We start from the raw sequence: 27,868 nt of genomic DNA, 5'->3' as shown, positions 1-27,868 counted from the left end.
AAATCTGTTTTACATATAGCACATCCATTTGAGATTTGGTTCATGGTTTAACAAAGCAGTTGGAAATTCCTATTTTGAGCCTCTTGACTTTACACATGGGGCTTTATTTTGGGAGGCTCAGGGCACATGATGGGCAGAGCCGGGATCAGAAACCCAGAGCTCTGCCTGCAAGACTGCATTCTCCCTGCTGCTTCCTACTGCACCTCCAGAGAAGATCTTTTCCCAGCTTTTTTTCCTATCTTCTTTCCGTGGCAGCCCGTCTACACCCAGGATTGTCCTCTGGCAGCAGCTAAAGCCATCCAGGGCCTGCGGGCTGTGTTTGATGAGACCTATCCTGACCCTGTGCGAGTCGTCTCTATTGGGGTCCCGGTGTCTGAGCTGTTGGATGACCCCTCCGGTCCTGCTGGCTCGCTCACTTCTGTTGAGTTCTGTGGGGGAACGTGAGTACCTCAGGGGGAGCAGTGGGCGGGCCTGCCTTTTGTTAATCTGCGTCGCCCTCGGAGGATGTGGGTGATAGGCTAGACCAGCTCTCGTTTGTCTGAGGTTGAAACGAGTCCTCAGAAATGCAGTTGCCAAACAGCGTTCCCAGGAATCAGCACCTGCGTGCTCCCATCAGACCCCTCAGTGTCTGACGTTGACATTTACTGGGTGTGTGATGAAATGTTCTTCCAAGGAGGGAAGGTGAAAAATGTCATCTTAACACTTACAGCTGCTTGCTCTCGTTCCCTGGACGGATGACGACAGAAGGCCTGGGGATTCATGATTCAGCAGGGCCCTGGAGCTTCTGATCTGGTCCTAGCCACTTTCCATTCCCAGGGCCTCACACAGTTCCCTTTGCAGGCTTGAGCAGCATCTGTGGAATTAACCTCATTGTCTCAGCGCCCCTGAGTCAGGCCCCACGGTAGACCCGGCTCACTTTGGCTGTGGGCAGCCACATGTTTCTGCCAACTTGGAGTTCTCCATAGCCCTTGGGGTCTTTCTGGGACCGTCTGGTGGCCTGGGAAGTTCCTGCTTGCAAAGAAATCAGGGGGAAAAAAGCATTCTTAAGGCCATGGTAGAGCCCATCCAGGGCCTCCTGTGAGCCTCAGGCAGGCAGAGAGCAGGTGGGCGCGTGGAGGATGGGGTAAGGATCTGGGAGGTCACATTCCAGGCCTCCCTCTGTCCAGTAGAATTGGGCCTTCAAATGAGTCCCACATCTGCCTTAATACCTCTCTACATGACACTCTCTAGAGCACTGGAAACAGCTTTCGGAGACTTTACATCATCCTTGCGGAGTGGCTGAGAGTAAATGAGCATTTGAGGTTCTCTGAGCTCCTGGGGTTGTCTGAGGTGCTGTGGTAAGACTTGAAAGGGAATCCACCGATACTCTCAGGCTGTTGAGCAGGGACAGAAGGCAGCAGTCCGGTGAGGGAGAACTATCCACATTTCGTGCATGAGAAAACTGAGGCACAGGAACGTGGTGCCTTGCTCAGTATCGGCCCCAGCCAGGCCTTCTCTGACTGCCTGCCCCTTCCAGGCCACAGCTGCGTTCTGAAATAAACACGAAGGGCCTTTTCTCATCATCCCCTTGAGGGAGCTTCCCTGGGAGTGACTACCACTTAGGGCTCCTGTCTGCCAGCCAAGGGCTCCTGGGTGCTGTGAGGACCATGAACTTTGCCTTCTGCCATTCAGGCATCTGCAGAATTCGAGTCACGCGGGAGCTTTTGTGATTGTGAGTGAAGAAGCTATTGCCAAGGGCATCCGGAGGATTGTTGCTGTCACAGGTGCCGAAGCCCAGAAGGTGAGCAGGTCAGGCTGGTTTGTGGCTTACTTGAACAAGGCAAGAGGGGCCCAATCTTTGGATCCACAGTGCCGATGGTCACGTGGCCGCTGCGGTCAGAATCGGAGGTACAGCACTCCCTCCAGAGTGTCCTCCCGTTACCCCGCCTGGCAGAAGAAAGCCAGCACCGCAGGAAACGTTCTAGCTATCTTACATTTAATCTTTTAAAATATAGGTAAATTCTGCCATAAGATGTCTGTGTCTAGGAGGGTAGGCCATAGTTTTGCTGTGGCTTCTGTGCCCCCAGCACTTAGCCACCACCTCCCTAGGGGTTTGTACCCAGTTTGAGACGCATGGAGTACGGGGACAGTTGCTCTGGGGGTGGGGACTGTAGCTCACGCCTGACGTGTGCCGAGGCTTGAGGAGTGATGATCTCATAGGTGGGAAGGGCTCCTGGCTCATGAGTTCTCCGTCAGCCCCTGAACCTGAGTTCCACTGGCCAGGTGTGAGGAAGGTGCGCCTTTCTGGGGCACGAGGCTGCAAACACTTGCTCCTGCAGGAAGAGAAAGTTCTGGTGTTCTGGGGGGGTGTTGTTCCATAGCCTGCCATCAGCGTCTGCCACCGTTTACAGACAGAGTCGTGAAGCTGGAAGTTGCCTGACCCACAGTTTACAACTCTGATTGTCCTCCTCCCAGGCGCTCAGGAAAGCGGAGAGCTTGAAGAAATCTCTCTCTGTCACGGAGGCCAAAGTGAAGGCCCAGACTGCGCCAAATAAGGATGTGCAGAGGGAGATCGCAGACCTCGGTGAGGTAAGGGCGGCCTCCCTCCTCAGGTCCTGGTTCTCGGTGCAGTGGGCCTTTGGACTGACTTCTTTTGTCCGGCAACCTTGCAAAGGGGACTTCCCGGATCCTGGCCTGCGGACCCCTGGAACCAGCTGCTGCCCCCGTTGCCGATGGCAGGGCAGCCCCTTCTGAGCACTAGTGGGCACCGGTGTTGAGGGGGGTGGGAGAGGCGCTGTGGGAGCCCACTGTCTCCAGGTCTCCTGGTGTTTGTTAATATTCGGGGGCTTCCCATTAGCCCATCACAGGCTGTGTTCACTGCCTTGGGGGGACCAGGTCTAACAGAGGATCCCAGCTCTCTTTATTCTGCCCCTTTCTCTCTAGTCCTGCTCCTTACAACTGATGCAGTTGCTCATAAAGTGACTGGTCTCAAGGCCCGTGGATTCCTTTTTGTTCTTGTGTTCTCGCTCCTTCTGGACACTGGTTGGGGGACTTCGGTGTCAGAAGCCAGAAGGGTGGGGTGGGCTCACATCCTAGCTCCTCGTGGCCCAGCTCCCAGTGGTGTTCCTGTTCTGGTTCCAGGCTCTGGCCACCGCAGTCATCCCTCAGTGGCAGAAGGATGAATTCCGGGAGAATCTCAGATCCTTGAAGAAAATCATGGATGACCTAGACCGAGCTAACAAAGCCGATGTCCAGAAGCGGGTGAGTCCTGGCGGTGCAGGAGCCGGGAGGACTTACCCAGCAAAGGCTGTGCAGCCTGCTCTCTGGGTGTCGGAGTCTGAGCCTTTGACCTGAGGCCTCTCCTCTGGACTTCCTTCCTTGCAGGTGCTGGAGAAGACAAAGCAGCTCATTGACAGCAGCCCCAACCAGCCCCTTGTCATCCTGGAGATGGAGAGCGGTGCCTCGGCCAAGGCAAGCCGGGGTTGGGGCTCCATGGCACCGCCCTGTGCCTGTCTGTTGCTTGTCTCCTCCTCTCGGGGTCTCAGCCTTCTGGTGGCTGAAGTGGGAGCCTTGTGGCTCTGAGCAGAGTAGTTGCCTGACGGCCCACTCTCTGGGACTGAGGTTGGGCTGAGCCATGGAGAGAGCTGGTGGCTGGGGAGCTGTGGCTCCTCGAGGTGGAAGGCGAAGCTCCGAGCCAGAGCGTGGGCGAGGCCCTGTGCTTAGTCCTCCATCCAGGCTCCGGGGACCAGCACCTGCTCTTAGAAGGGGGTAGGGGATGGGAGCACTCTGAGAACTGAGCTCTGCAGACGCGCTGCACTTGTGGAGAGCGTGGCCCCCTTCCCCAGGGCCATGGCCTGATGCCAGGTTCTCCCCACAGGCCCTGAACGAAGCCTTGAAGCTCTTCAAGACGCATTCCCCTGAGACGTCTGCCATGCTCTTCACAGTGGATAACGAGGCTGGCAAGATCACATGCTTGTGTCAAGTCCCCCAGGTCAGAGTGCCCTGCAGTCTTGCTCACAGCAGCTCCGTGCCAGTGGCCATAGCTTTTCTCAGGGAGCTCGGTTCTTCTTATGCCTGTTTGCCAAGACCCATGTGTGTTTGTGCAACCCCTTTTAGAAGTGGCCGTTTTCCTGCTCACCTGTTTGTCACCTCCCCAGCACCCCTTCCCCTCAGGCTCTCCCCTCCCTGGTGGATATGTTTAACCATGCTGGCTTTGCTACTCGGTATGCCTCGCCCTGGCTGTCGTACCCACTGTAGGATCTCTCTTAGCTCTGGCAGCATCACCCAGGGCAGGATTGGGTGTCTGGCTCCCCCATCCTTTTTCCATCCCACCCCTCTCCTTGTCTCCCTCAATCCCGTCCTCTGTCCTGACCCCCACTTCTCCTTCCTGTCTTCTAGAATGCAGCCAACCGGGGCCTGAAAGCCAGTGAGTGGGTGCAACAGGTGTCAGGTCTGATGGATGGCAAAGGTGGTGGCAAAGATGTGTCCGCTCAGGCCACAGGCAAGAACGTGGGCTGCCTGCAGGAGGCGCTGCAGCTGGCCACCTCCTTTGCCCAGCTCCACCTGGGAGATGTGAAGAACTGAGGCGGAAGGGCGGCTTCCATGAGGAGGCATCTCCCCCGCACCCAGATGGATCCGTCCAGCCAGGAGCGCTCCATCCCCCACAAGGGCATTCTAATCTTGGGACCTTTAAACAGCCCCATCTGTCCTCCTAACCCAGCAGTAACTGGAAGTTAACCTGGGAGCCAGCCTGTGACTCAATTCCCACGTTACGCTTCTGCCCCGAGCACATCAGCGCCATCTGTCTAGAACCACTACCCCAGGATTGTGTCTGTAGAGTTCTCTGCAGACCCAAGGCTCTGGGCCTGCAGGGAGGAATCGTTTTTGCTGCAGAGAATAAAAGGACCATGTGCAATACTCGATAATGCCATGTGATTTCTTATCTCCTCCTCCCCTCTCTCCCCCAACCCCCCCCACAATGGGTGCCCCCAGTGTGACAGCCCGTGGCTCCCTGGGTGTCTGTAGAATAAATGCTGTGGCTCCAACTGGCTTCTGGTCGCAGTCCTTGACGAGTCCAGCCCCAGACCCCTGAGGTTCGGGAATAATGGCCGCTAGATTTTCCTCAAGACATCTGTGGAGGTGGTCCACAGAATAGAGCCCCTTGTAGGAGATTATGTTCATTTTTTAGGCCCATATCCCTTTTCCTCACTTGATGTGCAGGTTGGGTGTGAGGTCAGAGGCATTCTTTGGTATAGGAGGTGTTTAGGGTACATCAGTTGCCTCCCCCCACTCCTTTGACTGCCACGTCATTCCTGGTTCCAGGACCTCACTTAGACGGTAAGGGTGGAGACTCTGACCCGGTTCTGTGTCCATTCACCCAAGTCTGAAGACAGTTGGGTTTGGTAGCAGTAGTGTACAGTACTTGGTTGTGCCTGCTCTGGCTGATTTCATGTCCCCTGAGTACAGCAGGCTGGCTCTGGGGCCCTGGGTCATTCTCAGGCCTGCTGACTTTGAGGGAGGAGGAAAAGCAGGTCTATGCTGAGAGAAGAAGCAGAGGCCAGCAGTCACAAGGCCTGGGGGTGAGAAGTATGAAAAGCAGATAGAGGGAGGGTGCTGAGGCCCTTGGTTGCAATATGTGCATGCCAGGTAAGGAGCGTTCATTCACTCGACAAGTGTTTATGCCAGCCAGGGCACTGACAGTACAGGAGTGACCAAGACAAGGTCACTGCCCTCTTGGGCAAGGCAGTGGGGAACATGGATAAAATAGTCACACAAATAAGTGCAAAATTAAAATAATTACAGCTTCACAAGTGAAAGGAAAAAGCCCTACACCCTGAGCGCAAAGGCTAGAGGTCAGCCGAGCCGGCCTAGGTCCCACTTCTGCAGGCCTGCCCGGTACATCCGTCCATCCATCCACGGAGCTCCGGGCGTCCTTGCGGCGGCCCCAGGCCTCTGCAGCGCTCGCCGTTCTCCCTCCGGGCCGGCAGGGGGCGGTGCGGGGCGGCCTGCCGCTATCCCGACAGTCCTCGCGCGAGCGCGCGGCTTTGAGCGGGCGGAAGAGCCGGTGCGCGAGGCCGGGCCGACGGGTGAAGGCGGCTCGCACGTCAGGCGCCGCCATGCCCGGGGACAACCGCCGCATCCGCGGGCCCGAGGAGTCGCAGCCGCCTCAGTTGTACGCGACCGACGAGGACGAGGTGCCGGCCGCTCGCGACCCGACGCGGCTCCGGCCTGTGTACGCGCGCGCCGGGCTGTTGAGCCAGGCCAAGGGCTCGGCCTACCTGGAGGCGGGAGGCACCAAGGTGCTGTGCGCAGTGTCCGGCCCACGCCAGGTAGAGGGCGGTGAGCGCGGTGGTGGCCCGGCCGGAGCGGGCGGCGAGACCCCGGCCGCGCTGCGGGGCCGCCTGCTCTGCGACTTTCGCCGCGCGCCCTTCTCGGGCCGCCGGCGCCGCGCTCCCCCGGGTGGCAGCGAGGAGCGTGAGCTGGCGCTGGCGCTGCAGGAGGCGCTCGAGCCGGCCGTGCGCCTGGGCCGCTACCCGCGCGCGCAGCTCGAGGTGTCGGCGCTGCTGCTCGAGGACGGCGGTTCGGCGCTGGCCGCGGCGCTCACGGCTGCCGCGATCGCCCTGGCCGACGCGGGCATCGAAATGTACGACCTGGTGGTGGGCTGCGGTTTAAGCCGCGCGCTGGGGCCCGAGCCCACCTGGCTGCTGGATCCCACGCTGCTAGAGGAGGAACGCGCCGCCGCCGGCCTCACCGTGGCGCTTATGCCGGTGCTCAACCAGGTGGCCGGGCTGCTGGGCAGCGGGGAGGGCGGCCCGACCGAGAGCTGGGCGGAGGCCGTGCGCCTGGGTCTCGAGGGCTGCCAGCGCCTCTACCCCGTTTTGCAGCAGTGCTTAGTACGGGCCGCCCGCCGGAGGGGCGCCGCCACGCCGCCCTGAACCAGAACCCTGAGCAATGACGGACGCCGAGGACCAAGCTCCCGCTGTCCCCGAAAGGACCCGCGCCGTCGGCTTGCAGACTGCGTGCGCCAAGCTGAGAACTCGGACCACGGGAGAGGCTCTGGGGAGGCGTGCTCAGAACTGATGCACTGGACAGCTGTGTTGGGATGATTTTTTTACAAACTGTTCTGTTAAAGGAACTTTTCTAATTGAGTTGGTTCCCAGCCACGACTCAGTTGAAGAAACCTGCGAATGCAGCCTGACCCCCAAGTTGGAAAGGACTTCAGCTGGACTTACCTGGAAAATGGAACCTGGAGCTAGTGTCTCGTAAGGGATGGACCCTATGCAGGCCGGCCAGTGACCCTCCTCCTATATTATTGGGCTGCTTTTGAGAGAATGGACAAGGGGGCTGTACCTTCCCACTTAATATCTGAGCTAAAACATAAACTCTTTTATATCTGAAAACTTCTGTTGTTCTTGGTACAGGATTTAAGAGAGCAAGGCTCTTCTGAGCTGGGTAGTGTGTTCTCGGACTCCTGGTGTCAAGGGCTTGAGACAGCATTATCTTATATGTGTCCTGGTGTCCCTCATCCCGTCTTGGCTCCTGGGAGAGGGCACTTGAACTGCCAGGAGTGAGAGTTTCTGGATGTTGGAGATGGAGTCTGGCCATTTTACAGGGCAGAGCTGGCCTGTCTGACCACAAGGTAGGATCTTCCCTTTGTGGCTCCTGAGCCGTGCAGGTTTGTGCTCAGGTCTGGTTTGGAGAAAAGCGGGGCAGCCTGGTGCCCTTTCTGCCCTGGCTTGGTGTGAGCTTCTGAGCTTGTGTGTCTCGGGCCTGCTCAGCTTCTCTAGGAAGGGCTGGCCTGGGACAGCCGAAGGGCCAGAATAAGGCTTGGAGACCACACCGAGAACCCCTGATCAAGAGGAAAAAAATATAAATTTTATTTCCCCCCAGAGACATAATACATATTTCCAAAGCAGATCTGAAATACATGGTATCACATCAGCAAGAAACAAGATAGAAACGACACAAAAAGGATACCCCTGTTGACACCCAGACAGGATTGGGGGCTTTGAGAGGGAGGAGAGCTGCTGGAACAGTACCTGCAGTCAGAGAGGGCTGATGGTGCTTGCAGGTGGGCCCTGTCCAGCTGCCCCTTCCACGAGTGGGCCTCAGCTTTATGAGAATGGTGAGCTGGTGCTGGGCAGTTGCAGGCCGCTTCCCTTCCCTGCCAGTCCCCAGACTGTCATCTGGAAACATGACCAAAGCTAAAGCCAGCACTGGGGGGAGGCTTCCTGGCTGGTCTGGCTGAGCCGTGCCTCCATTTCCATTGCCCTTGCTCCAGAATGGGTTGCATGGGTGCCACTGAGAGGCCTTTGGAAAATCACTCAAGGCAAGGAAAGGAACCACTCGGGAAGGTGCCTGGAGCTGATGAGCCTGGAGGGGTTACAACTGGCTGTCTTCCTGGTCTGCTGCATGATTCTTCACCTGTAGGAGAAGCAGAAGCAGGACTCTAGCCCCGAGGGCTGAGAGGTGTGGTATGGCTGGGAAAGGGAGGGCCATCTGCTAACAACTCCCAGTCTCTCACCCCCACCTCCCTTTCTTGGCAGCTCTAACATCTCTCAGTGCTACTGTAGATTCTTCCTGAGACTTGGGAGCGAACCCAGGACCACCAAACAGAAGAAGGCATTTTCTCCATCTACCCCAGTCTTTTCCTAGATGTGATTCAGTCTTGGGCAGCAGTAAGTGTCCCCTGGAGCCCACAGGCCAGAGCTAGGCAAGTGGAGGAAAGGAAGCTCCTCACTGCTAACCCCCTAGCAGCCCCAGCCTTGTTGAGACGGCTCTAGCAACAGTAGGGGCTTGGCCCATCTCAGGGACCACCAATAGGAGAGGAGGAAATGGTAGGGCAGGGAACATTTGGGCCCTTTGAAGCTGCACAAAAGGCTGTTATCAGATCCAGGGTTGGGTATTCTCAGTCCAGGAAGGTCAGTGTGCTCCAGCTTTCCTGGGGAGTATGGTACAATGCAAGACAGCCCAAAGACCCTGGGGCAGCAGGTGGGCAGGGGCAGGCTTACCGGATGGTTTTTGGGCAAGGGATCTGGGGCCATGGGGCACACCTGTGATACTCCCTGTACAATGCTCAAAGCCCCCTCCCCACCCACCTTCCAGGAGGAGATGGCATTTCAGCCCAGAACTGGCTCAGCTGCCCAGCCGTAGCCCCTGGTCCGTTTGAGCCGACCAAGCCCGAATTAAGAGGGGAGAAAAAACAGGGCAGGGCCCCATCTTCTCCTGGGCATTGCCTGTGATGGAAGTCAGACGCCTCCCCGCAACCACCATTGTGGTCTCCCACACAAACCCAAGTCCCTCCCTTGCTCACAGAGAGGCCACAAGGACCCAAACACAAGGAGGGTGAGAATGGGGGGAGGCACCAGGCCACTCACTGCCGCCTCCAGGTCTGTGTTCTGGGAGCTGTCCGCCGCTGGATGGGCCCTTTGGCCCCTGGGCTCCTGCTGGGGTTCAGTGGTTCTGCATGAGGGACCTTTACCCCCAGATCCCCTGTTCTGTTGACAGTCCTCTGTCCCTGCACAGGGAGAGTCACTGGTCAGTGGCTGGATTGGAAGGCCCCAGCTAACCCCAAAGATGCCACTTGATGCCCAGCACTGATCTAGGGTATCTAGGGCTCAAGAGGACAGGATGGGGATGGGCTGGGACACTGCTCTGGCTCCAGACAGCTGCTGAGTGGGTGAGGGTCATAGAACAATCCAGAAGCCAAAAGGGTCCTCAAGCCACAGAAGCACCCAGAGGGAGTGGGGGGAAGTGAACTCTAGGGAGGGCGAGGAGGAGCCCTGCACCCAAGGAAAGCCGGAGGCAGGACCCCCTGGTACCTTCAGGAGTGGGACAACCTGGAGGCTGCTAGGAGTGTGGCCTGGGCCCACACTTGGGGGGAACTGACCTGAAAGCTGGTCCCTCTGCTGGTCCATGCGCTCCACACTGTCCAACAGGCGGTCCACCTGGGCTTTGATCTGGCTCAGCTCTCCCCTGATGGAGTGCAGCTCCTCAGTCTGGACTGCTGGGAGAGGGGCCAGAGTTGGTGTCCATCAGGTTCAGGAGGCAGAGGGCAGTGCTGCGAGGACTCCTGAACCCACCCTCACTGCTAAGGGCCTCCCAGTTCTCCCCTAGCCCTGCAGGTGAGGGCTGTGCTCCCTCACTCACGCTTTATCTTGGGGGTCAGCTGACTGTTCCTGGGAGCCTTGTGGGGACTGAAGTTGCTCTTGAGCCCCATGCCCATGTGGGTCCTCCGGATCTTGATAGGCATGCGGTTGATTAGTGGAGGGATCCTCTGGCATTCATACACCCTGTGGACAGGATGGAGAGGGAGTCAGGCCGACTAGCCCCACCTGCTTGCCCAGAGGACAGGGGGCAGGACCCACCTACCTGTAGGGGAAATCTTCCCTGTACAGCTTGTAATCCAGGTCATAGTTGCTGTTGAAATAGAGATAAATGAGGAAAGGGTCATTGTCCAGGGCCAGAATCCTTGCCTCGACTCCAGTTTAATTCAGAGAAACTGATGTATGCAGCTTTTCCTTAGAATCCCAGGATTCTTCACCAGAAGAGCCCCTAGGGACTTGACCAAGGTCACTTTGGGAGACCACAGCAAACCAGCTTCCCCATAGCTGGCCTCTGTTAGGGGCACGTTCTGGGTGCCTCCAGGTGGCAGGAGGGGGCAATTGCCCACAGGCTTCTGGCCAGCCAGGTCTGGGCTGTCCAAAGGCTGCCCTGCCTGACCTAGGCACTGCTGATCTTATTCTCGTTCTTAGTCTGGCAGAGGATGAAAGGGAAGAGTTAAGTCAGGGCTCAAAGCCACGGAGAGAGCCTTTAATCCTTGCGTGGGATTCGCCAGGATGCTGGGCTCAGCACTGGCAGGGCCAGACAGGCAGGGTTAGGGCCGTGGCCAGGCCACCTTCCCTTCGCTCCAGGCCCTGGGAAAGAGGCTGAGTCTGGAAGGTCCCAGGCTGTCACTGCCTGGCCTCACCCCTGCTCTCATGCACCATGCACCTCCAGGGAACTGGTGCCTAGGAGGGAAGGGGAGATGGGTGCAGAGGGACAACTGGGTCCTGCTTGGGCAGGAAGATCCTGTGGGGATACAGCTGCAGGAAGTTCGGGTGCAGCCTGAGGCTTCGGTTAAGGCAAGTGAGGAGTTGAGGGGGAGGAGAGGGGCTGCAAGCTGGGGGCAGTGAAGTTTCTGAAATAACTTTCTGGGACTGTGCGCCCACGCCACCAGCTCAGGCCCAGCCGATGAGGGGCGAGGCCTATGGAAGCCACTGGAGCGGAATAGGGAACATTAGGGGGCCCCTTCGCCTTCGTGCTGTGGGGTCCCCAAGCCTGTGGATGAGATTTCCGGCCACCCCCGCCCCCGCTTTCTGGCCTCAGGAAGTCTGGTGGGCGGCCCAGTAGCCGCTGGGATGCTGATTCCGGCGGTGGGAGGCCCATCCTTGGAAAAAGGAAAGCAAGCCAGTGGAGCGCGGGAGGGCAGGTACCCATCCCTTCGGCGCTCTGGGGTTGGGGTCAGGGTCCAGGGGCACGGTGCAGGAAACAGGCAGCCCCCTGAGGGTCAGCAACGACCAAGCTGGGACAGCTGGGTGCCAGGACAGAGCTCAAGGTTACGAGTCTCAGCTGAGTACGAGTCTCAGCTGAGTACGAGTCTCAGCTGAGCATGACCACTCTGGGAAAATTCTCGCTTGTCCGGCCCACCTTGGGCTGGCCTTGGGCTGGCCATGGGGTAAGAAACCACTTACCTCCCATCAGACAGATATTTACCAAACCGTATATTTACCAAACCGATAGCCGCCTTGGGCTGGCTATCCCTGACTGGGTTGAAACCTCAGCAGAGATCAGACAGCTGGAGGGGAGGGGAGGGAGATGGGGAGGGACCGGTAGCCGACCACCTGAGCTACCTCGATGAACCCTGTCCTACAACAGCATTGGTGGTTCAGTGGTAGAATTCTTGCCTGCCACGTGGGAGGCCAGGGTTCAATTCCCAGCCAATGCAAGAAGCACACTTTTCTTTAAACACCTCTTCCTCACTTTTTTTCCTAAAATGACTTTTTAGAGTACCTAAAAATTAATGGTAAAGGAATGGTAATTCACTGACTGCTGAGCACAGACCTGGGAACTACCAGAGTTGAGACAGAGGCGGGATGAGTTTGCGGGTTAGAGGTTAGGCGGTATTCGCTGCTCCAGTTTGCTGTAGGTAGAGGGTCCCTCCCGGTCTGGGGTCATCCCTGCTCTGTCCCTGGCCTGGTCACACAGGGTCTGCAGTCACATCTGTCCCCTGGTCTGGGCTAATGATTACAGTGCAAGCTGGGACTTCCCACAATAAGAGAAATAAAATGCACCATCAGTATGACCCTGTGGGCAGAGGTCAAGACACCTCCCTCAGTGTCCTCAGGGGCCAAGCGGGGGGAGATGTGAGGGGAAGGGACATGGGGCAATCCTTCCACCACAAACCTTTCCCTCCAGGTTGACAAATGCCATTTTGAGACCCAAGACACAAGACCTGGACTTGACCAGTTCTCATAGAGAAGTCATCCAACAACTCAGGGGCCACCAGAACCCCATCCCCAAACCACCGCTCTTTGGGTGACTATCCAAAGGGGCCAGAGCCACAGCAACAGCCTGCTGCTCCAGACATGCTGCCCTAGTCCCCAGAGAAGGGTTTCATTCTCCCCACTGGAGTCCCCTAGGGACACATGGGTCTTAAGGAAGCCACCCCTGCCCCAGGCCGTGAATGCCAGGCACCCCTCCGAATGGAATCTGAGCTCCTGCAGGACAGCTGGCATCACTCCCCATTGCTTCCCTGTTCTCCCACCTGCACCTACAGGACTGGGTCCGAACCTGCTAGGCAAGGGGGTGGGGGGACATGAAATCTGGAGAAGGCAACTGGAACTGAAGAACTGAGGAAGGGTTAACCCAGCCTCAAAGCGGCCGTGTGAAAAAACACAGCAGAGAACTATGGGAAGAAACTACTTACCTCCCATCAGACGGATATTTACCAAACTGTATGAACTCCCAGATGAGAGTCTCACGCACGAGACTAGAGGCAAACCAACACACCGCATATGCAGTTCAACATCACTGAAGAAACGCAAGCTTAAAAAACTACGAGTACACATCTACTCATCAGCCCAAAACAACACAGTGAAAAAGCAGTCCATGCCGGCAAAGATGATGTAGACCTTCTGGCTGCCGCAGGTAGAGAGAGATTTGGCCTAATGTCTCTCGAGGTCAACCTGGAGGTGCAGAGGCTTCTCAGAGTAGCCCCTACCCAGCCCAGCCATCGCACTTCTGAGGAGATGAGACCCAAAAGAAACCAGAACCGGACTTCCCTGGTGGTCCAGTGGTTAAGAATCCACCTGCCAATGCAGGGGACACGGGTTTGAGCCCTGGTCCAGGAAGATCCCACATGCCGTGGAAGAAACTAAGCCCGTGCGCCACAACTACTGAGCCCATGTGCCACAACTACTGAAGCCTGCTCACCTAGAGCCCATGGTCTGCAACAAGACAAGCCACTGCAGTGAGAAGCCTGTGCACCACAACGAAGAGCAGCCCCAGCTCGCTGCAACTAGAGAAAGCCCACGTGCAGCAACGAAGACCCAACACAGCCAAAAATAAAAAAATAAATAAGAAAAGTAAATTAAGTATTAAAAAAAATTATTAAAAAACCCCACAAACAAACAAAACCCCAAAAGAAACCAGAACCTTTGGCAGCAGGCTGTTTACATGGTGCTGTACCTAACAGCAACCACCTGCCCCACTGCCTCCCTGCCTCCCCCACTGGCAAGACAGAAACCACTCAAATGCCCACAGACAGGCCAGGAGCTGATCGCAGACATCACAGCCTCCCAGCTGAGGGGACTAAGGGGCCACCGGTTCACACACACCCTCGTTATGCCTATGAAAATGGCACGTCGGCTGGCAGAGGTTGGTGAGCTCCTTTCTAAACATGTTTAAAGGTTTCTTTAAAATTCCCTGAAGCTTCCCAAGTTAGAGGGAAGATTTCATCCAGAAAGGTTCCCATTGTCTACTTCCCAAACATGTATACCCAGAAAAAGCCCCCGAGCACCCCACAGGTGAGGCTCCCCTTGGAGGACTCACACCCCCCGGGGTCCAGGCGAGAGGAGAGGGCACCACCAGCAGGAGGGTGGCTGGGTTTTGTCAGCTAGAAGGGGCCTTGGAATGAGCTGGGTTGACCCCTTCCCCCAGTTTACAGACAAAACCTGTGGCCGAGGGAGACCGGACCTCCTCCGGTAACACAGAGAGTAGGACGGGCAGCCTGGCCGGCTGGGTGGGCAGCACACAGAGCAAGCCTCCTGGGGTTCTTATTCTGTCCCAGGGAAGCCCAGAGCCCCAAACAAGCTGGTGATCAGACTCCCTCCCCGGTAGGCAGCCCCAGGCAGACTCACCAGGAGATGGCTCTGCCCCATGGCCTCTTCTGGCCTGGCCGGGCAGGGCCGGGCTTGGGCTCCCGAGCCATGTCTCAATCTGAAGAGAGAGCCAAAGAGTGGGACAGAGCAGGAGAGAGAGAGGGAGGGATGCAGGAAAATGGGGCCAAGTGCACACGGGCCCCGCTTGCCTCCTGGCTGGCCCTTCCCTGCTCCTCAGCTCTGAGGCGGTGGGCAGTGCCCCCTGAGAGGCAGTGCATTGGAGCGCCCATCCCCAGTCAGTGGGCAGCCCGACCTGGCTTCCAGACCCTGGGCCCGCCTATTCAGAGCTGGGCTCTGGCTCCAGAGGGGTCATCTCCATCCTCAGGGGACCATGGTTCTGAGACAAACAGTCCCTTTGGCTAACTTCAAAACAAAAAACCTCCGAGGATGAGGAGGCTGCTCTACTGTTTCCCCCAAATTACCACGGGAATCAACCCCATCGCCCAGGCCTTGGAAGTTGGGGGTGGTACCGTCAAAGGGCAGGAGAGGGGATGTCCGTGATCCTCTGAGGAGACACCGGTCCCTGGTTGGGTTAATTCTCGAGTGTTCTCCTGCTGCCTGTCTGCCCGCCCACGGGCCTGCCTGTTGCCAGGCCCACGCCCCACAGCTGCCTCTGGTCTAAGCTCCTGGGCTGGCTGCGTCTGAAACGGCCAGGGTGGCTCTGAGAAACAAAGCAAGCAGCCTGCCTGGTCTGGGGTGGGGACACCCCGCTGCCCTCTCTCTTGGTGGCAGGGGAGTCAAGAGTCAGCTGAACCCGATTTAGAGGAGGGCTGAGAAGTTAGGCAAGGCAGCCGTCTGTGCACCAGTCACGGGCAGACTGTCTCCTTTCTGGGCTCCTTCAGTGTTCACCACTTGAGCACATAGCTCTATGCTCGTGGGAGACAGAGGGGAATCTGCTCCTTGCCGTATTCTCGCAGCTCACTTGGGGCCTGGCCACTTAGTAGGTGCTCAGTTGCTCTCTGCTGAATAAATGAATGGAACTCCATTAAATAAATTCCAGCTTTTTCCTGTGGGTTTGGATCAGACCCCAGAGTTTCACCTGTGACCTCGAGGCCCCTCCCTGAGCCCACCCCCTTTCTTCCTGAATCTATGATCATCATCCATGGCCCACTTTTAACTGCCAAGACAGCAACAAATACGAGCCTTCTCCTTTTCCTGTTCACAAGACTTCCTGCAACACAATCACCAAGAGCAGTTATCCAGCACCAGCTTGCTCATGATGAGGAACAAGGAGACCAGCAACGATGTCCCTGAGGCATTGACAATCCAGATCGAGTGTTCATGTGGGAGGAAGCTGGCAATTCTGTACCCGCACCCTCAGCCCTTCTCTTCCATTCATGGTCCTGCCTTATCCAATTATCCACTCAGGAACACATTAAACAGATATCCATGCACCAAGAAAACAGCTGTACTTCCATGTTGTCTGGCTTTCTATGTCTGTTTCTTTGACTTTCGTATTTGCAATGTCCGGAGAGGACAGAAAAGCACACCCATGTCCACTGTGTAGGGCAACAGTGCATGAGCACTATGAAAATATATAAAGAAAATCTCATTTAAAACGGACTTGGGGGCTTCCCTGGTGGTGCAGTAGTTGAGAATCCACCTGCCAATACAGGGGACCGGGTTCGAGCCCTGGTCCGGGAGGATCCCACATGCCACGGAGCGGCTGAGCCCATGAGCCACAACTACTGAGCCTGCACTCTAGAGCCATTGAGGCACAACTGCTGAGGCCTGCATGCCTGGAGCCCGTGCTCTGCAACATGAGAGGCCACCGTGATGAGAGGCCCGTGCACCACAACGAAGAGTGGCCCCCGCTCGCCACAACTAGAGAGAAGCCCACATGCAGCAACGAAGACCCAACGCAACCAAAAATAGAAATAAATCAATAAATTTTAAAACGGACTTGGGAAGCTCTGAAGAGGGAACTTGCACACATGTACCATTTATTGCAGTCTGTATAACCAGCAGGAAGAGGGAAGATAAGAATTATTTTGACAGAGGAGGACATTAATCACATGGGAATTTTATCTTCTGCCTTTTTTTTTTTTTTAATATTTATTTAGGACTTCCCTGGTGATGCAGTGGTTAAGAATCTGCCTTGGGCAGAAGACCTAAATAGACATTTCTCCAAAGAAGATATACAGATTGCCAACAAACACATGAAAGAATGCTCAACATCATTAATCATTAGAGAAATGCAAATCAAAACTACAATGAGATATCATCTCACACCGTTCAGAATAGCCATCATCAAAAAATCTAGAAACAATAAATGCTGGAGAGGGTGTGGAGAAAAGGGAACCCTCCTGCACTGTTGGTGGGAATGTAAATTGATACAGCCACTATGGAGAACAGTATGGAGGTTCCTTAAAAAACTAAAAATGGAACTACCAAAAGACCCAGCAATCCCACTACTGGGCATATACCCTGAGAAAACCATAATTCAAAAAGAGTCATGTACCAAAATGTTCATTGCAGCTCTATTTACAATAGCCAGGACATGGAAGCAACCTAAATGTCCATCATCGGATGAATGGATAAAGAAGATGTGGCACATATATACAATGGAATATTACTCAGCCATAAAAAGAAACGAAATTGAGTTATTTGTAGTGAGGTGGATGGAGTTAGAGTCTGTCATACAGAGTGAAGGAAGTCAGAAAGAGAAAAACAAATACAGTGTACTAACACATATATATGGAATCTAAGGGGAAAAAAAAAAAGTCATGAAGAACCTAGTGGCAAGACGGGAATAAAGACACAGACCTACTAGAGAATGGATTTGAGGATATGGGGAGGGGGAAGGGTAAGCTGTGACAAAGTGAGAGAGTGGCATGGACATATATACACTACCAAACGTAAAATAGATAGCTAGTGGGAAGAAACCGCATAGCACAGGGAGATCAGCTCAGTGCTTTGTGACCACCTAGAGGGGTGGGATAGGGAGGGTGGGACAGAGGGAGATGCAAGAGGGAAGAGATATGGGAACATATGTATATGTATAACTGATTCACTTTGTTATAAAGCAGAAACTAACACACCATTGTAAAGCAATTATACTCCAATAAAGATGTTAAAAAAAAAAAAAAAAAGAATCTGCCTTGGGGCTTCCCTGGTGACGCACTGGTTGAGAATCTGCCTGCTAATGCAGGGGACACAGGTTCGAGCCCTGGTCTGGGAAGATCCCACATGCCATGGAGCAACTAGGCCCATGAGCCACAACGACTGAGCCTGCGCATCTGGAGCCCGTGCTCCGCAACAAGAGAGGCCACGATAGTGAGAGGCCCGCGCACCACAATGAAGAGTGGCCCCCGCTTGCCGCAACTAGAGAAAGCCCTTGCACAGAAATGAAGACCCAACACAGCCATAAATAAATAAATAAATAATTTTTTTAAAAAAAATCTATTTTATTTATTTATTTATTTATTTATTTATTTATTGGCTGCGTTGGGTCTTCGTTGCTGCACATGGGCTTTCTCTAGTTGCAGCAAGCGGGGGCTACTCTTCATTGTGGTGCATGGGCTTCTCATTGCGATGGCTTCTCTTGTTGCGGAGCACGGGCTCTAGGTGCGTGGGCTTCAGTAGTTGCAACATGTGGGCTCAGTAGTTGTGGCTCATGGGCTTAGTTGCTCCGCGGCATGTGGGATCTTCCCAGACCAGGGCTCGAACCAGTGTCTCCTTCATTGGCAGGCGGATTCTTAAACACTGCGCCACCAAGGAAGCCCCAGGACTTATTGTAACTTCTTGTTTTTCAAATTGTGATCATAGACCATTGGTGAATTTGATTAACGTTTATTTAAATAGAACATATACATATTGTCTGTACCTACATAGATAAATTAATAATATATATCTTCAATTTTATCTATAATTTATAGATAAGTTTATTATAGATTTGTTTATTATCTATATATAAATAGAAGAGAATAATTTCATAAAATGCAAAATAGAGTGCATGCATGACATACACTGCAAATAGGAAATACAGTTTATTTAACTTTTATTTCAGTTACTTATATGTTTTTTTATACGTAAGTGTATGTTGGACCATAATATTTCTTACTGTGGAATGATCCAACACATTTGAAAACAACTACTCTTATACCACAGTAAATGGAGCAACAAAAGGGTCTTACAGCCAGCTGAAAAGGCCAATACAGAACAACCACCCTTTCTGCCCTGGACACAGTCAGTGATAACTTCTCAGGGCCAGGCTATAATCACTTGTTGATAGGCTCATACTTTGTTGCCTTGTCTTTTCAAATTCACAGCCAAGTAGCAATCCTTATTTAAAAGAACATACCCCATTTATCTTTTTTTATTCTATTTTTTAATTGAAGTATAGTTGATATACACATCCCCCATTTCTTTTTTTTTTTACTTCAAGTATAGTTGATTTACAATATTGTGTTAGTTTCAGGTGTACAGCAAAGTGATTCTTTTTATATATATATACATATTCTTTTTTGGTTTTTTTTCCATTATATGTTATTACAAGATATCAAATATAGTTCCTTGTGCTATACAGTAAATCCTTGTTGTTTCTTTATTTTATATATGGTAGTGTGTATCTGCTAATTCCATACTCCTAACTTATCCCTTCCCCCTTCCCCTTTGGTAAACGTAAGTTTGTTTTCTATGTCTGTGAGTCTGTTTCTCTTTCGTAAATAAGTTCATTTGTGTCATATTTTAGATTCCACGTGTAAGTGATATCATATGGTATTTTTCTTTCTCTTTCTGACTTCACTTAGTGTGATAATCTCTAGGTCTATCCATGTTGCTGCAAATGGCATTATTTCATTCTTTTTTATGGCTGAATAATATTCCTCTGTCTATATATACACCACATCTTCTGTATCCATTCTTCTGTTGATGGACACTTAGGTTGCTTGCATGTCTTAGCAACTTAAGTTGCTAAGGAACTCCATATTGTTTTTAAGGAACCTCCATATTGTTTTGCATAGTAGCTGCACTGATTTACATCCCCACTAACAGTGTAGGAGGGTTCCCTTTTCTCTACACCCTCTCCAGCATTTATTGTTTGTAGACTTTTTTTTTTAATTAATTAATTAATTTATTTATTATTTTTGGCTGTGTTGGGTCTTCGTTTCTGTGCGAGGGCTTTCTCTAGTTGTGGTGAGCGGGGGCCACTCTTCATCGCAGTGCACGGGCCTCTCACTGTCGCTGCCTCTCTTGTTGCAGAGCACAAGCTCCAGACGCGCAGGCTCAGTAGTTGTGGCTCACGGGCCTAGTTGCTCCACGGCATGTGGGATCTTCCCAGATCAGGGCTCGAACCCCTGTCCCCTGCATTGGCAGGCAGATTCTCAACCACTGTGCCACCAGGGAAGCCCTGTTTGTAGACTTTTTGATGATGGTCATTCTGACTGGTGTGAGACGATACCTCATTGTAGTTTTGATTTGCATTTCTCTAATAATTAGTAATGTTGAGCATCTCTTCATGTGACTGTTGGCCACCTGTATGAATTCGTTGGAGAAATGTCTATTTAGGTCTTCCTCTCATTTTTTGATTGGGTTGTTTGTTTTTTTTTTTTGATATTGAGTTGTATGAGCTTTTTGTATATATTCGAAATTAAGCCCTTGTTGGTCACACTGTATGCAAATATTTTCTCCCAGTCTGTAGGTTATCTTTTTTGTTTTTTTTATGGTTTCCTTTGCTGTGCTTCCTTTGCTTATAAGTTTGATTAGGTCCCATTTGTTTATTTTTGCTTTTGTTTCTTTTGCCTTGGGATACTGACCTAAGAAAACATTGATATGATTTATGTTGGAGAACGTTTTGCCTATTTTGTCTTCTAGGAGTTTTGTGGCCTCATGTCTTATATTTAATTCTTTAAGCCATTTTGAGTTTATCTTTGTGTATGGTGTGAGGGAGTGTTCTAACTTCATTGATTTACATACAGCTGTCCAACTTTCCCAGCACCACTTGCTGAAGGGACTGACTTTTCTCCATTGTATATTCTTGCCTCCTTTGTTGAAGATTAACTGACTGTAGGTGTGTGGGTTTATTTCTGGGCTCTCTATTCTGTTCCATTGATCCATGTGTCTGTTTTTATGCCAATACCATGCTGTTTTGATTACTGTAGCTTTGTAGTATTGTCTAGGAGGGTTATACCTCCAGCATTGTTCTTTTCCCTCAGGATTTCTTTGTCAATTCTGGGTCTTTTCATCATATATATATATTTTTCTTTTTTTTTTTTCCACATGTCTTGCAGGATCTTCCCTGACCAGAGATTGAACCTGGGCCATGGCAGTGAAAGCCCAGAATCCTAACCACTAGACCACCAGGGAACTCCCACATCCCCCGTTTCTTATAACTACTTACAAAGCTGGAAATTCTGGTGGTGGCTTCCCAGTTATTTATAGGTTGCGGGTCCCATCTTTCAAATCTTTATTCTGCTACTCAACTTAGAGCAACTTTCTTCTGGAAATGTGGGGATCTTATTGCCCCTGCCTGTTCTATTATTCCCAGTCTAGCAGAGCAATGTCAGGATGAACATTTGACACAAGTGAATCTTATACTGTAATTTTCAAGAAGTGTATGGTTTATTTTAACTATATTATGTGGAAGGAGTTTATATTAATTTAATGTAATGCATAGGTAATTATGTGAGCCTCTAAAAGTAAATCTGTAATTGTTCTGTAACAACTGCCTTTTATCATTTCTTTTCTAGATAAGATTTGTAAGTTTTTGAAATTGAGACAATAACATCTGAACTAATAAAGTTGAAATTATCAGCAAAAAACAAAAAAGATAGAACAAAGCTGAATGGAAACAAGTTGTAGAAAGTTTATGGAAAACGAATCTTTGAAAAGGAATTTTAATGTATGGTCAAGCTGGCTAAAATTAAAATAAATGTAATTAAAATGAATTTTAATATCAAAAGTACACTGGTGCAAAATTAGAATTTGGTTTTTCTCTCCGTTAAGAAGACAAAGTTTCTCGGGCTTCTCTGGTGGTGCAGTGGTTAAGAATCCACCTGCCAATGCAGCGGACACAAGTTCGAGCCCTGGTCCAGGAAGATCCCTCATGCCGCGGAGCAGCTAAGCCCGTGAGCCACAACTACTGAGCCTGCGCTCTAGAACCCACGTGCCACAACTACTGAGCCCGTGTGCCGCAACTACTGAGCCTTCAAGTCACAACTACTGAGCCCGTGAGCTTAGAGCCCGTGCTCTGCAGCAAGAGAAGCCACCGCAATGAGAAACCTGTCTACAGCAATGAAGAGTAGCCCCCACTCACGGCAGCTAGAGAAAGCCCGTGCTCAGCAACGAAGACCCAAGGTAACCAAAAAAAAAAAAAAAAAAAAAAAGACAACAAAGTTTCTTTGCCTTTGATGTAATCTGCCTAAGAACAATAAGATTCTGTGCTTTGTCTTTATCAGATCTTTGATTACTCAGAAAAGCTGTCTTCTTATTTTTTATTTAAAATTTTTTTTAAAAATTGAAGTATAGTTGATGTGCAATATTATATAAGTTACAGGTGTACAATATAGTGATTCACAATTTTTTTCCCTTTTTCCTATGCCACGCGGCTTGCAGGATCTTAGTGCCCCAACCAGCGATTAAACGCGGGCCCTTGGCAGTGAACGCACAGAGCCCTAACCACTGGACCACCAGGGAAGTCCCTAAAATGTAGGTCCTAATAACTTTAAGATCATAACGCTGAACTGGTAAAAACTTCTAAAACTTTAATGAAAAACTGATTGATTCATAAAGCTGCTAACCCAAGATCAAGATCAACAAGAATTAATTACAGGAGACTAAATTAACTAATGAGGATGATTGTAACTTTTATGACTTTTTATGCTGGTTCTCCAATGTTTTACTTTTCCAGATTTAAGGAAACTTCTCTTCAGCATCTATGACTTACAGCAATTTGGTAAAATACACCTTTGTAAACAAAGAAGAAACATTATCTTTTTCTCCCTAATTGATTCCTCCAGAATTTGGAAACTCTTATTAAATATTCTTATTTTTCATGACAATATTTGCATAAGTTCAATAAGAATCTATTCTCCTTGTAATAGAAAACAATTGGAAATATTGGCTATATTACCAAGGCTTTGACTGGATTATCAAATTCAAGAGAGATATGCATAGATTCGGGTATGACCAGACAATTTTAAGGAACTGCTTGGAAAAATCAGCCTAGTACCTTGATTACAAGGTTCCAGCAAAGTAATCTTAAAAAGGGCTTATATGAGGGAATTCCCTGGCGGTCCAGTGGTTAGGACTCTGTGCTTTCACTGCCAGTGGCCCGGGTTCAATCCCTGGTTGGGGAACTAAGATCCCTCAAGCTGCATGACCGAAAAAAAAAAAAAAAAAAAGGGCTTATATGGTCAATCACTATTCTTGCTGTATTTTTGTAAATAATCAAGCCAAATTTACTACAAACAAATTAGTTTTACTATGATTATCTTTGATAATAAGGGGAATAATTATTGAGAGAGAAATTGTGTTTGCAACTTTGTAGATATTAGATTCTTGTCCTGTTAATGATAAAGCTTCAAGGTTTTTTTATACAGCTGTAAGCTGAACTGGATTCTAAACTCTTCTAGTTTCCTCAAATATCTGACTATAAATCTCTAAACTGTTTCCAATTTTCTCCCACCCTTCTGATTTGAAATCAGTAAGAACAAAGACTGCCCTTAAATGTCCTTGGAAGGGACTGTACCAGGTCCTCCTCACTACCCAGATGGCAGCCAAACTTGAGACTCAAGCCTTGGATATACATCTCACAATTAAAGAAGGCTCCAACTGACATCCAGTCCGATATAATCAAGCGCTGGAGACCTCTGAATCAAATTTCACCAGGAATTGAAGCAGACAGCAGCTGAAGGAGACAGCTTTCCCAACATGACCAGAACAGGCCTGTATACTCTTTCCTGCTCTTACTTCTTCCCTTATCCTCTCCCTCTTTTCCTTGGAAAGACCAAATGCTCTTGTCTGCATTACTCAATCTATTACAAAAGGAGGAAACTTATCAGTCCACTGATTCAAATGTTAATCTCATCCAAAAACACCCTCACAGACTCACCCAGTATAATATTTGGCCAAGTGTCTGGGTAACCCATGGCCCAATTAAGTTGACACATAAAATTAACCGTCATAGGGACCAAGAATCAGGAAATGGGGTGGAGGTCTTTGCTCCATCTTCACCTCTCACAAAGATTCCCAGACAGATTTCCTAAGGGACACCCTCCTGTATTCCCCCAGGTTGTGAGTGCTTGACTGCACGGAACATGGGTAGGACAGTTAATGAATGGGAGTCATAATGAGTGACAGCAAATGATGCAAGGATGGGGAGGTTGGCAGTCCGGTGGGAAGACAGAAGAAGGCTGAAACAGAGAGGCCAAGCTGACGGAAGGACAAGAATAAGGAAAAAGGAGAGGAGGAGAAGGGGGTGGACACACTGAACAACTGGTCCCCAGAGTTCCCTGAGTTGACTCCCAGACACATCCACCCTGAATTCATGAGATGGATACAAAATAGTTCACTTTTTTGCAAAGAGCTCCCAGAAAGAAAGAAAAGGGTAATTGTATCATCCCCAGTATTAAAATTGTAATCGGCAGCTAACAGTGATTGAATTCTAGCTATTTGCCAGGCATTGTGCTACAAACTTACATCCATCATCTCATTTAATCCTCACAACAGCCTTGCAGGGTAGATGCTCCCCATCTTATAGAAAGGCTACCGAATGTGCCCAGGGTCAAATGGAGAGCCACTTGAGAGGAGTAATGAGATCTCAGTCGCCTGCCTGGCAATCACTACGTGTTCCAAGAAGTTAGAGGACTTACTGAAAGACACTTACTGGTAGGCTCGGCTACAAGCATAGCCTGATTCTGTCAGGACCTCCAGGCCACACTGCCTTTGCATGGGGATGCTCCATTACCTACCTTACCCTGCACAGACTCCAAAGGCTGGCGAGGCCCCTGGTTAGAGCGTGGGATGACAGGGCCAGTGCTGCAGGCCAGGGGCCCAGGGGCCCAGGGGTACCAAGTGGCTTCTTGCAGTGGACCTGAGTCATTCTCTTGGCCGTCCCACATCGGAGTCCCATTCCTGTGTTAGAGCTTGAAGACAGAGGCTGCCTCCCTGAAAGAAGCTGAAAATGCCCCTTTCTGCCTCCTTTTTCCAGCCTCCCTTGCAGCAAGGTCCTGGGCACATGACTTGGCTCCTCCAATTAGAGCCACGTGCCCAACTTCAAGGTAAAGCTGCCGGTGGGAGAAGCTCATCTCAGCAATTGATGGCGGCAGTGCCAGCAGCTATATCCGGCTTTCAAAGGTGATGGCACCTCCATCCCTCGTTGGTGATGCCCGTTGTGGCATCTGTGCCCAGCAGAGGCAGTAGGGTCTCTTCCAGATCTGATCCTCCAACCTTCCAGAACTCCTGGGAGCTAACCAGTAACTTGGACAAATTCCTTTTCTGCTTAGAGTCACCGGACTCAGTTTCTGTTGCTTACAGTTAAGAACCTTGATTGATACAAACACAGGACTAGAGGTGGATGGAACAAGAAGCCATGTGGGAAATGGGGGTGATGGAAGCCTGGCAAGCGGCCAGGGGACAGTGAAAATCCAGCTAGTATTAAGGGACAGGACACCAGCGGCCCACGGCATGCCGTGGCGAGACAGTTAATCCTGTGGTCCCCAGAACAAAGCGCCCATCAAGGGCAAGGCTTTTGGGACCTGGTGGCTCTTGCCATAGAAGAATATAAAGATTACCCTGAAGTCAAGGGCTGTTAGGCAGGCTGTGTGCTAACAGCACCAACAGCATAAAGGAAAGACAAGATCAAAGTCCAAATTTGCGGCTCAAGACATGGTTAGAAAATCAGGGAATTTTTATATCTTGTGGCTGCAAGGCTGAGAGAGTTACAACCCAAACTTAAGGCTTAATCAATGGTTATAAAATGGCACCATGAGGTGGCTTCACGCCCTCTCTGGGTCTCTAATTGGGAAAGAGTGGAGAGTGGGGAGCAGAGAGAGTGGAGGGCTTTGTGGGAAGGTGTGGAAGACTCAGGACCCCCACTGCTACAGAGGTTCCCTTGCCTGCCAAAGGGACTCTTCTTGGTCATTCTGAAGGTCCTGGTAGCAGAAATTCACTAGCTCTTTGCCAAACCCAGATCCCTTTCCTCCTGGGTGCACATCTAGGTGGAGTTGCCCACCCTCCCTTGCAGTTAGTGTGCTGCATGGCTGAGGTGTGGCCAGTGGCAGTGGGAGGGCGGGATGTGCACCACTTTCATGCCTGACCCATAGCATCCTCCAAGTGACCATCAGCCCTCCTGCTTCCCAAGCTGGCCACCTGAATGCCAGTGCCCTGGGTGAGCTGGGAGCCATGTGCTGTTGGTGGCAGAGCCTTGCTCAGCCTGGGTCCCCCCCTGCATTGCACATGTGCAACCAAGCCAGCATCATTTCCTTAAAAAATACACTCTGTAATGACCTTGCCCTGAAGGAGACCCCTTGTGTGTGCTACCCCATCACCCCTCATTTTCTCCAGACTTAAATAACAAGTCATATCGCAGCAGGCCCCAGGGGGCCGATGACTTCAAATCTGGGAGGAAGATATTGAAACACCAGAAGAACCATGAGATTTTGCTAATTTTTATTGACAAAACCTGCAAAATGATCTGGGAATGGATTCTGAGGGTGGAGAGTGGGGAAGGAAGAAAATGTTAAATGGGGTTGAATGTATTTTTCTTTTTTAATTTGGCTGTGCCGGTTCTTAGTTGTGGCAGGTGGGATCTTTAGCTGCGGCATGTGGGATCTTTAGCTGCAGCATGTGGGCTCTAGTTCCCTGACCAGGGATTGAACCCAGGCCCCCTGCCCTGGGAGCGTGGAGTCTTAACCACTGGACCACCAGGGAAGTCTGGTTGAACATACCGATATTTAGGATTCTATGGAGGTACCTTGAGTGGCTGGGATGGTTCCAATTGTTTGCTCTGATGGTTGCTTAAAGCCTGGACTCAATTGTGGCAGAATAATATTAGCTAAAAGCTGATAGATAATAATAGAATAAGAATAGCTAAAACTTACTGAGCATTTACTATTCTGCCAGGGACAGTTTTAAGCACTTCATTTATTTAACAAATTTACTTAGTTAACAAATGAGGTTTAGATAGTCTAATGTTGATGGAGGAATTGAGAAATGAGGGCAGTGGCTCAGTCCAGCTGATATTCATCAGTGTTTACTCTCCCCAGGCTTTGTTTCAAACACTTTAATATATTAACTCATTTTATCACCTTCATTTTATAGAAGAGGATCATGAGGCAGAGAGGTGTTTTAGGGTGACCAGCTGTCCTGGTTTGTCTAGGATGGAGAGGTTTCCCAGCATGTGGGACTTTGCGTGCTAAAACCAGGACAGTTCCAGGCAAATTGGGACAGTGGGTCCACCTAGGTGTTAATAACTTGACCAAAGTCACACAGTTAGTAAGTGGCAGAGCCTGTCCTCCAATTCAGGTAGCCTGACTTTAGACCCGAACTCTGCCTCTGCCAGTGGTTCTCACACCTGAGCCTGCATCTGAAGTGGCTGGAGATCTTGTTAAAACTCAGATTAGGTTTGGGGCAGCTGAAAATCTGCTCGTCTAACAAGTTCCCAGGTGATGCCAATGCTGCTGGCCCGTGGACCAACATGGAGGACCGCGGCGTTCGGCTGCCTCGCTTGCAGATGAGAATGTTGGAATAGACTTTTCAGGTAGGACTTGCTCACTGACACCCCAACCTAGAAACCCTGAGACGGCCCCAAGCACGTCCTCTGCCGAGGCACTGAGAAATACGTTGGTGAGGGAAGCGCTGTAGCGCCAGGAATGCTGATGGGAGAGGCTGCAGCTGAATGGGAATCTGGTGTCTGGGGTGTTAGAGGCTCAGAAGGACATTGGATTGCCAACCTTCGTTGCCATAAAGGTGGCTCCTGTGTCTCTGCTGTCAGAGTAGGCTCTGCATTTCCTGTGCCTGGCAGCAGTGGCATGGGAGTCTACCCAGATGGGCTTTGCAGCAGAATTTGGAGCACTATTCCTGGCTACATAGGCCCCCAGCGTGTCTCTCTCACTCTCCCTAGGATCCTGTTACCAACCATTATACTTAAAAAAAAAAAAAAATGAAGTGAAATTTACATAACATGATATTAACCAATTCAGTGGCATTTAACACATTTACAGTGTTGTACAACCACCACCTCTATCTAAATTCCAAAACATTTTTATAATTTCAAAATAAAACCCATACCCTCATTTTCCTGTTTCCCTTGGCAACCACCCGTCTCTGCATCTATGGATTTACCTTTTCTGAGTAGTTCAGATAAGTGGAATCATGCAATATGTGACCTTTTGTGACTAGCTTCTTTCACTTAAAATGTTTTCAAGGTTCGTCCACCTGGTAGCATGTATCAGTACTTCATTCCTTTTAATGGTTGAATAATATTGCATTGCATGTATACACCGCGATTTGTTAGCTGCTCATCCATT

At 50.9% G+C, this 27,868-nt stretch overlaps 3 protein-coding genes across 9 annotated transcripts in view; 2 read left to right on the top strand and 1 right to left on the bottom strand.

Annotated features, from left to right (window-relative positions):
* The window catches only part of AARS1 (alanyl-tRNA synthetase 1), a 28,053-nt gene extending 23,149 nt beyond the window's left edge, over positions 1–4,904 (top strand). For all 4 annotated transcript variants that reach the window (XM_082369803.1, XM_082369804.1, XM_082369801.1 and 1 more), the window contains 7 exons: positions 256–440; positions 1,672–1,780; positions 2,455–2,568; positions 3,121–3,240; positions 3,364–3,450; positions 3,857–3,970; positions 4,378–4,904. In XM_082369803.1, coding sequence (XP_082225929.1) covers positions 256–440; positions 1,672–1,780; positions 2,455–2,568; positions 3,121–3,240; positions 3,364–3,450; positions 3,857–3,970; positions 4,378–4,563 — 915 coding nt within the window. In that variant the 3' untranslated portion in view covers positions 4,564–4,904. The remainder of the gene's footprint in view (positions 1–255; positions 441–1,671; positions 1,781–2,454; positions 2,569–3,120; positions 3,241–3,363; positions 3,451–3,856; positions 3,971–4,377) is intronic.
* Positions 4,905–5,028: 124 nt separating this feature from the next.
* Positions 5,029–7,379, top strand: EXOSC6 (exosome component 6). The gene has a single exon (XM_082369986.1). The coding sequence runs from the start codon at positions 6,096–6,098 to the stop codon at positions 6,912–6,914; it is 819 nt and encodes a 272-aa protein (XP_082226112.1). The 5' UTR covers positions 5,029–6,095; the 3' UTR covers positions 6,915–7,379.
* Positions 7,380–7,509: 130 nt separating this feature from the next.
* LOC309617534 (uncharacterized protein) lies at positions 7,510–26,153 on the bottom strand. 4 transcript variants are annotated; one of them, XM_082370008.1, is made up of 4 exons: positions 10,129–26,153; positions 9,869–9,982; positions 9,357–9,496; positions 7,510–8,403 (listed from the first exon to the last, which is right to left on the bottom strand). In XM_082370008.1, the coding sequence occupies exons 1-4, from the start codon at positions 10,229–10,231 to the stop codon at positions 8,362–8,364; spliced, it is 399 nt and encodes a 132-aa protein (XP_082226134.1). In that variant the 5' UTR covers positions 10,232–26,153; the 3' UTR covers positions 7,510–8,361. The 4 variants fall into 4 exon arrangements, with proteins under 4 accessions (XP_082226134.1, XP_082226133.1, XP_082226132.1 ...); XM_082370007.1 differs by having other exon boundaries at positions 7,510–9,496; positions 10,129–10,271; positions 10,351–26,153; XM_082370006.1 differs by having other exon boundaries at positions 7,510–9,496.
* Between the last annotated feature and the right edge of the window lie 1,715 nt (positions 26,154–27,868).

The sequence above is a fragment of the Balaenoptera borealis genome (assembly GCF_965194805.1).
Source record: "Balaenoptera borealis genome assembly, chromosome: 19".
In the NCBI taxonomy this organism is placed as follows: Eukaryota; Metazoa; Chordata; class Mammalia; order Artiodactyla; family Balaenopteridae; genus Balaenoptera; species Balaenoptera borealis.
The sequence above is the reverse complement of the archived record's forward strand: the minus strand, read 5'-3'. Positions and strand labels throughout refer to the sequence as shown.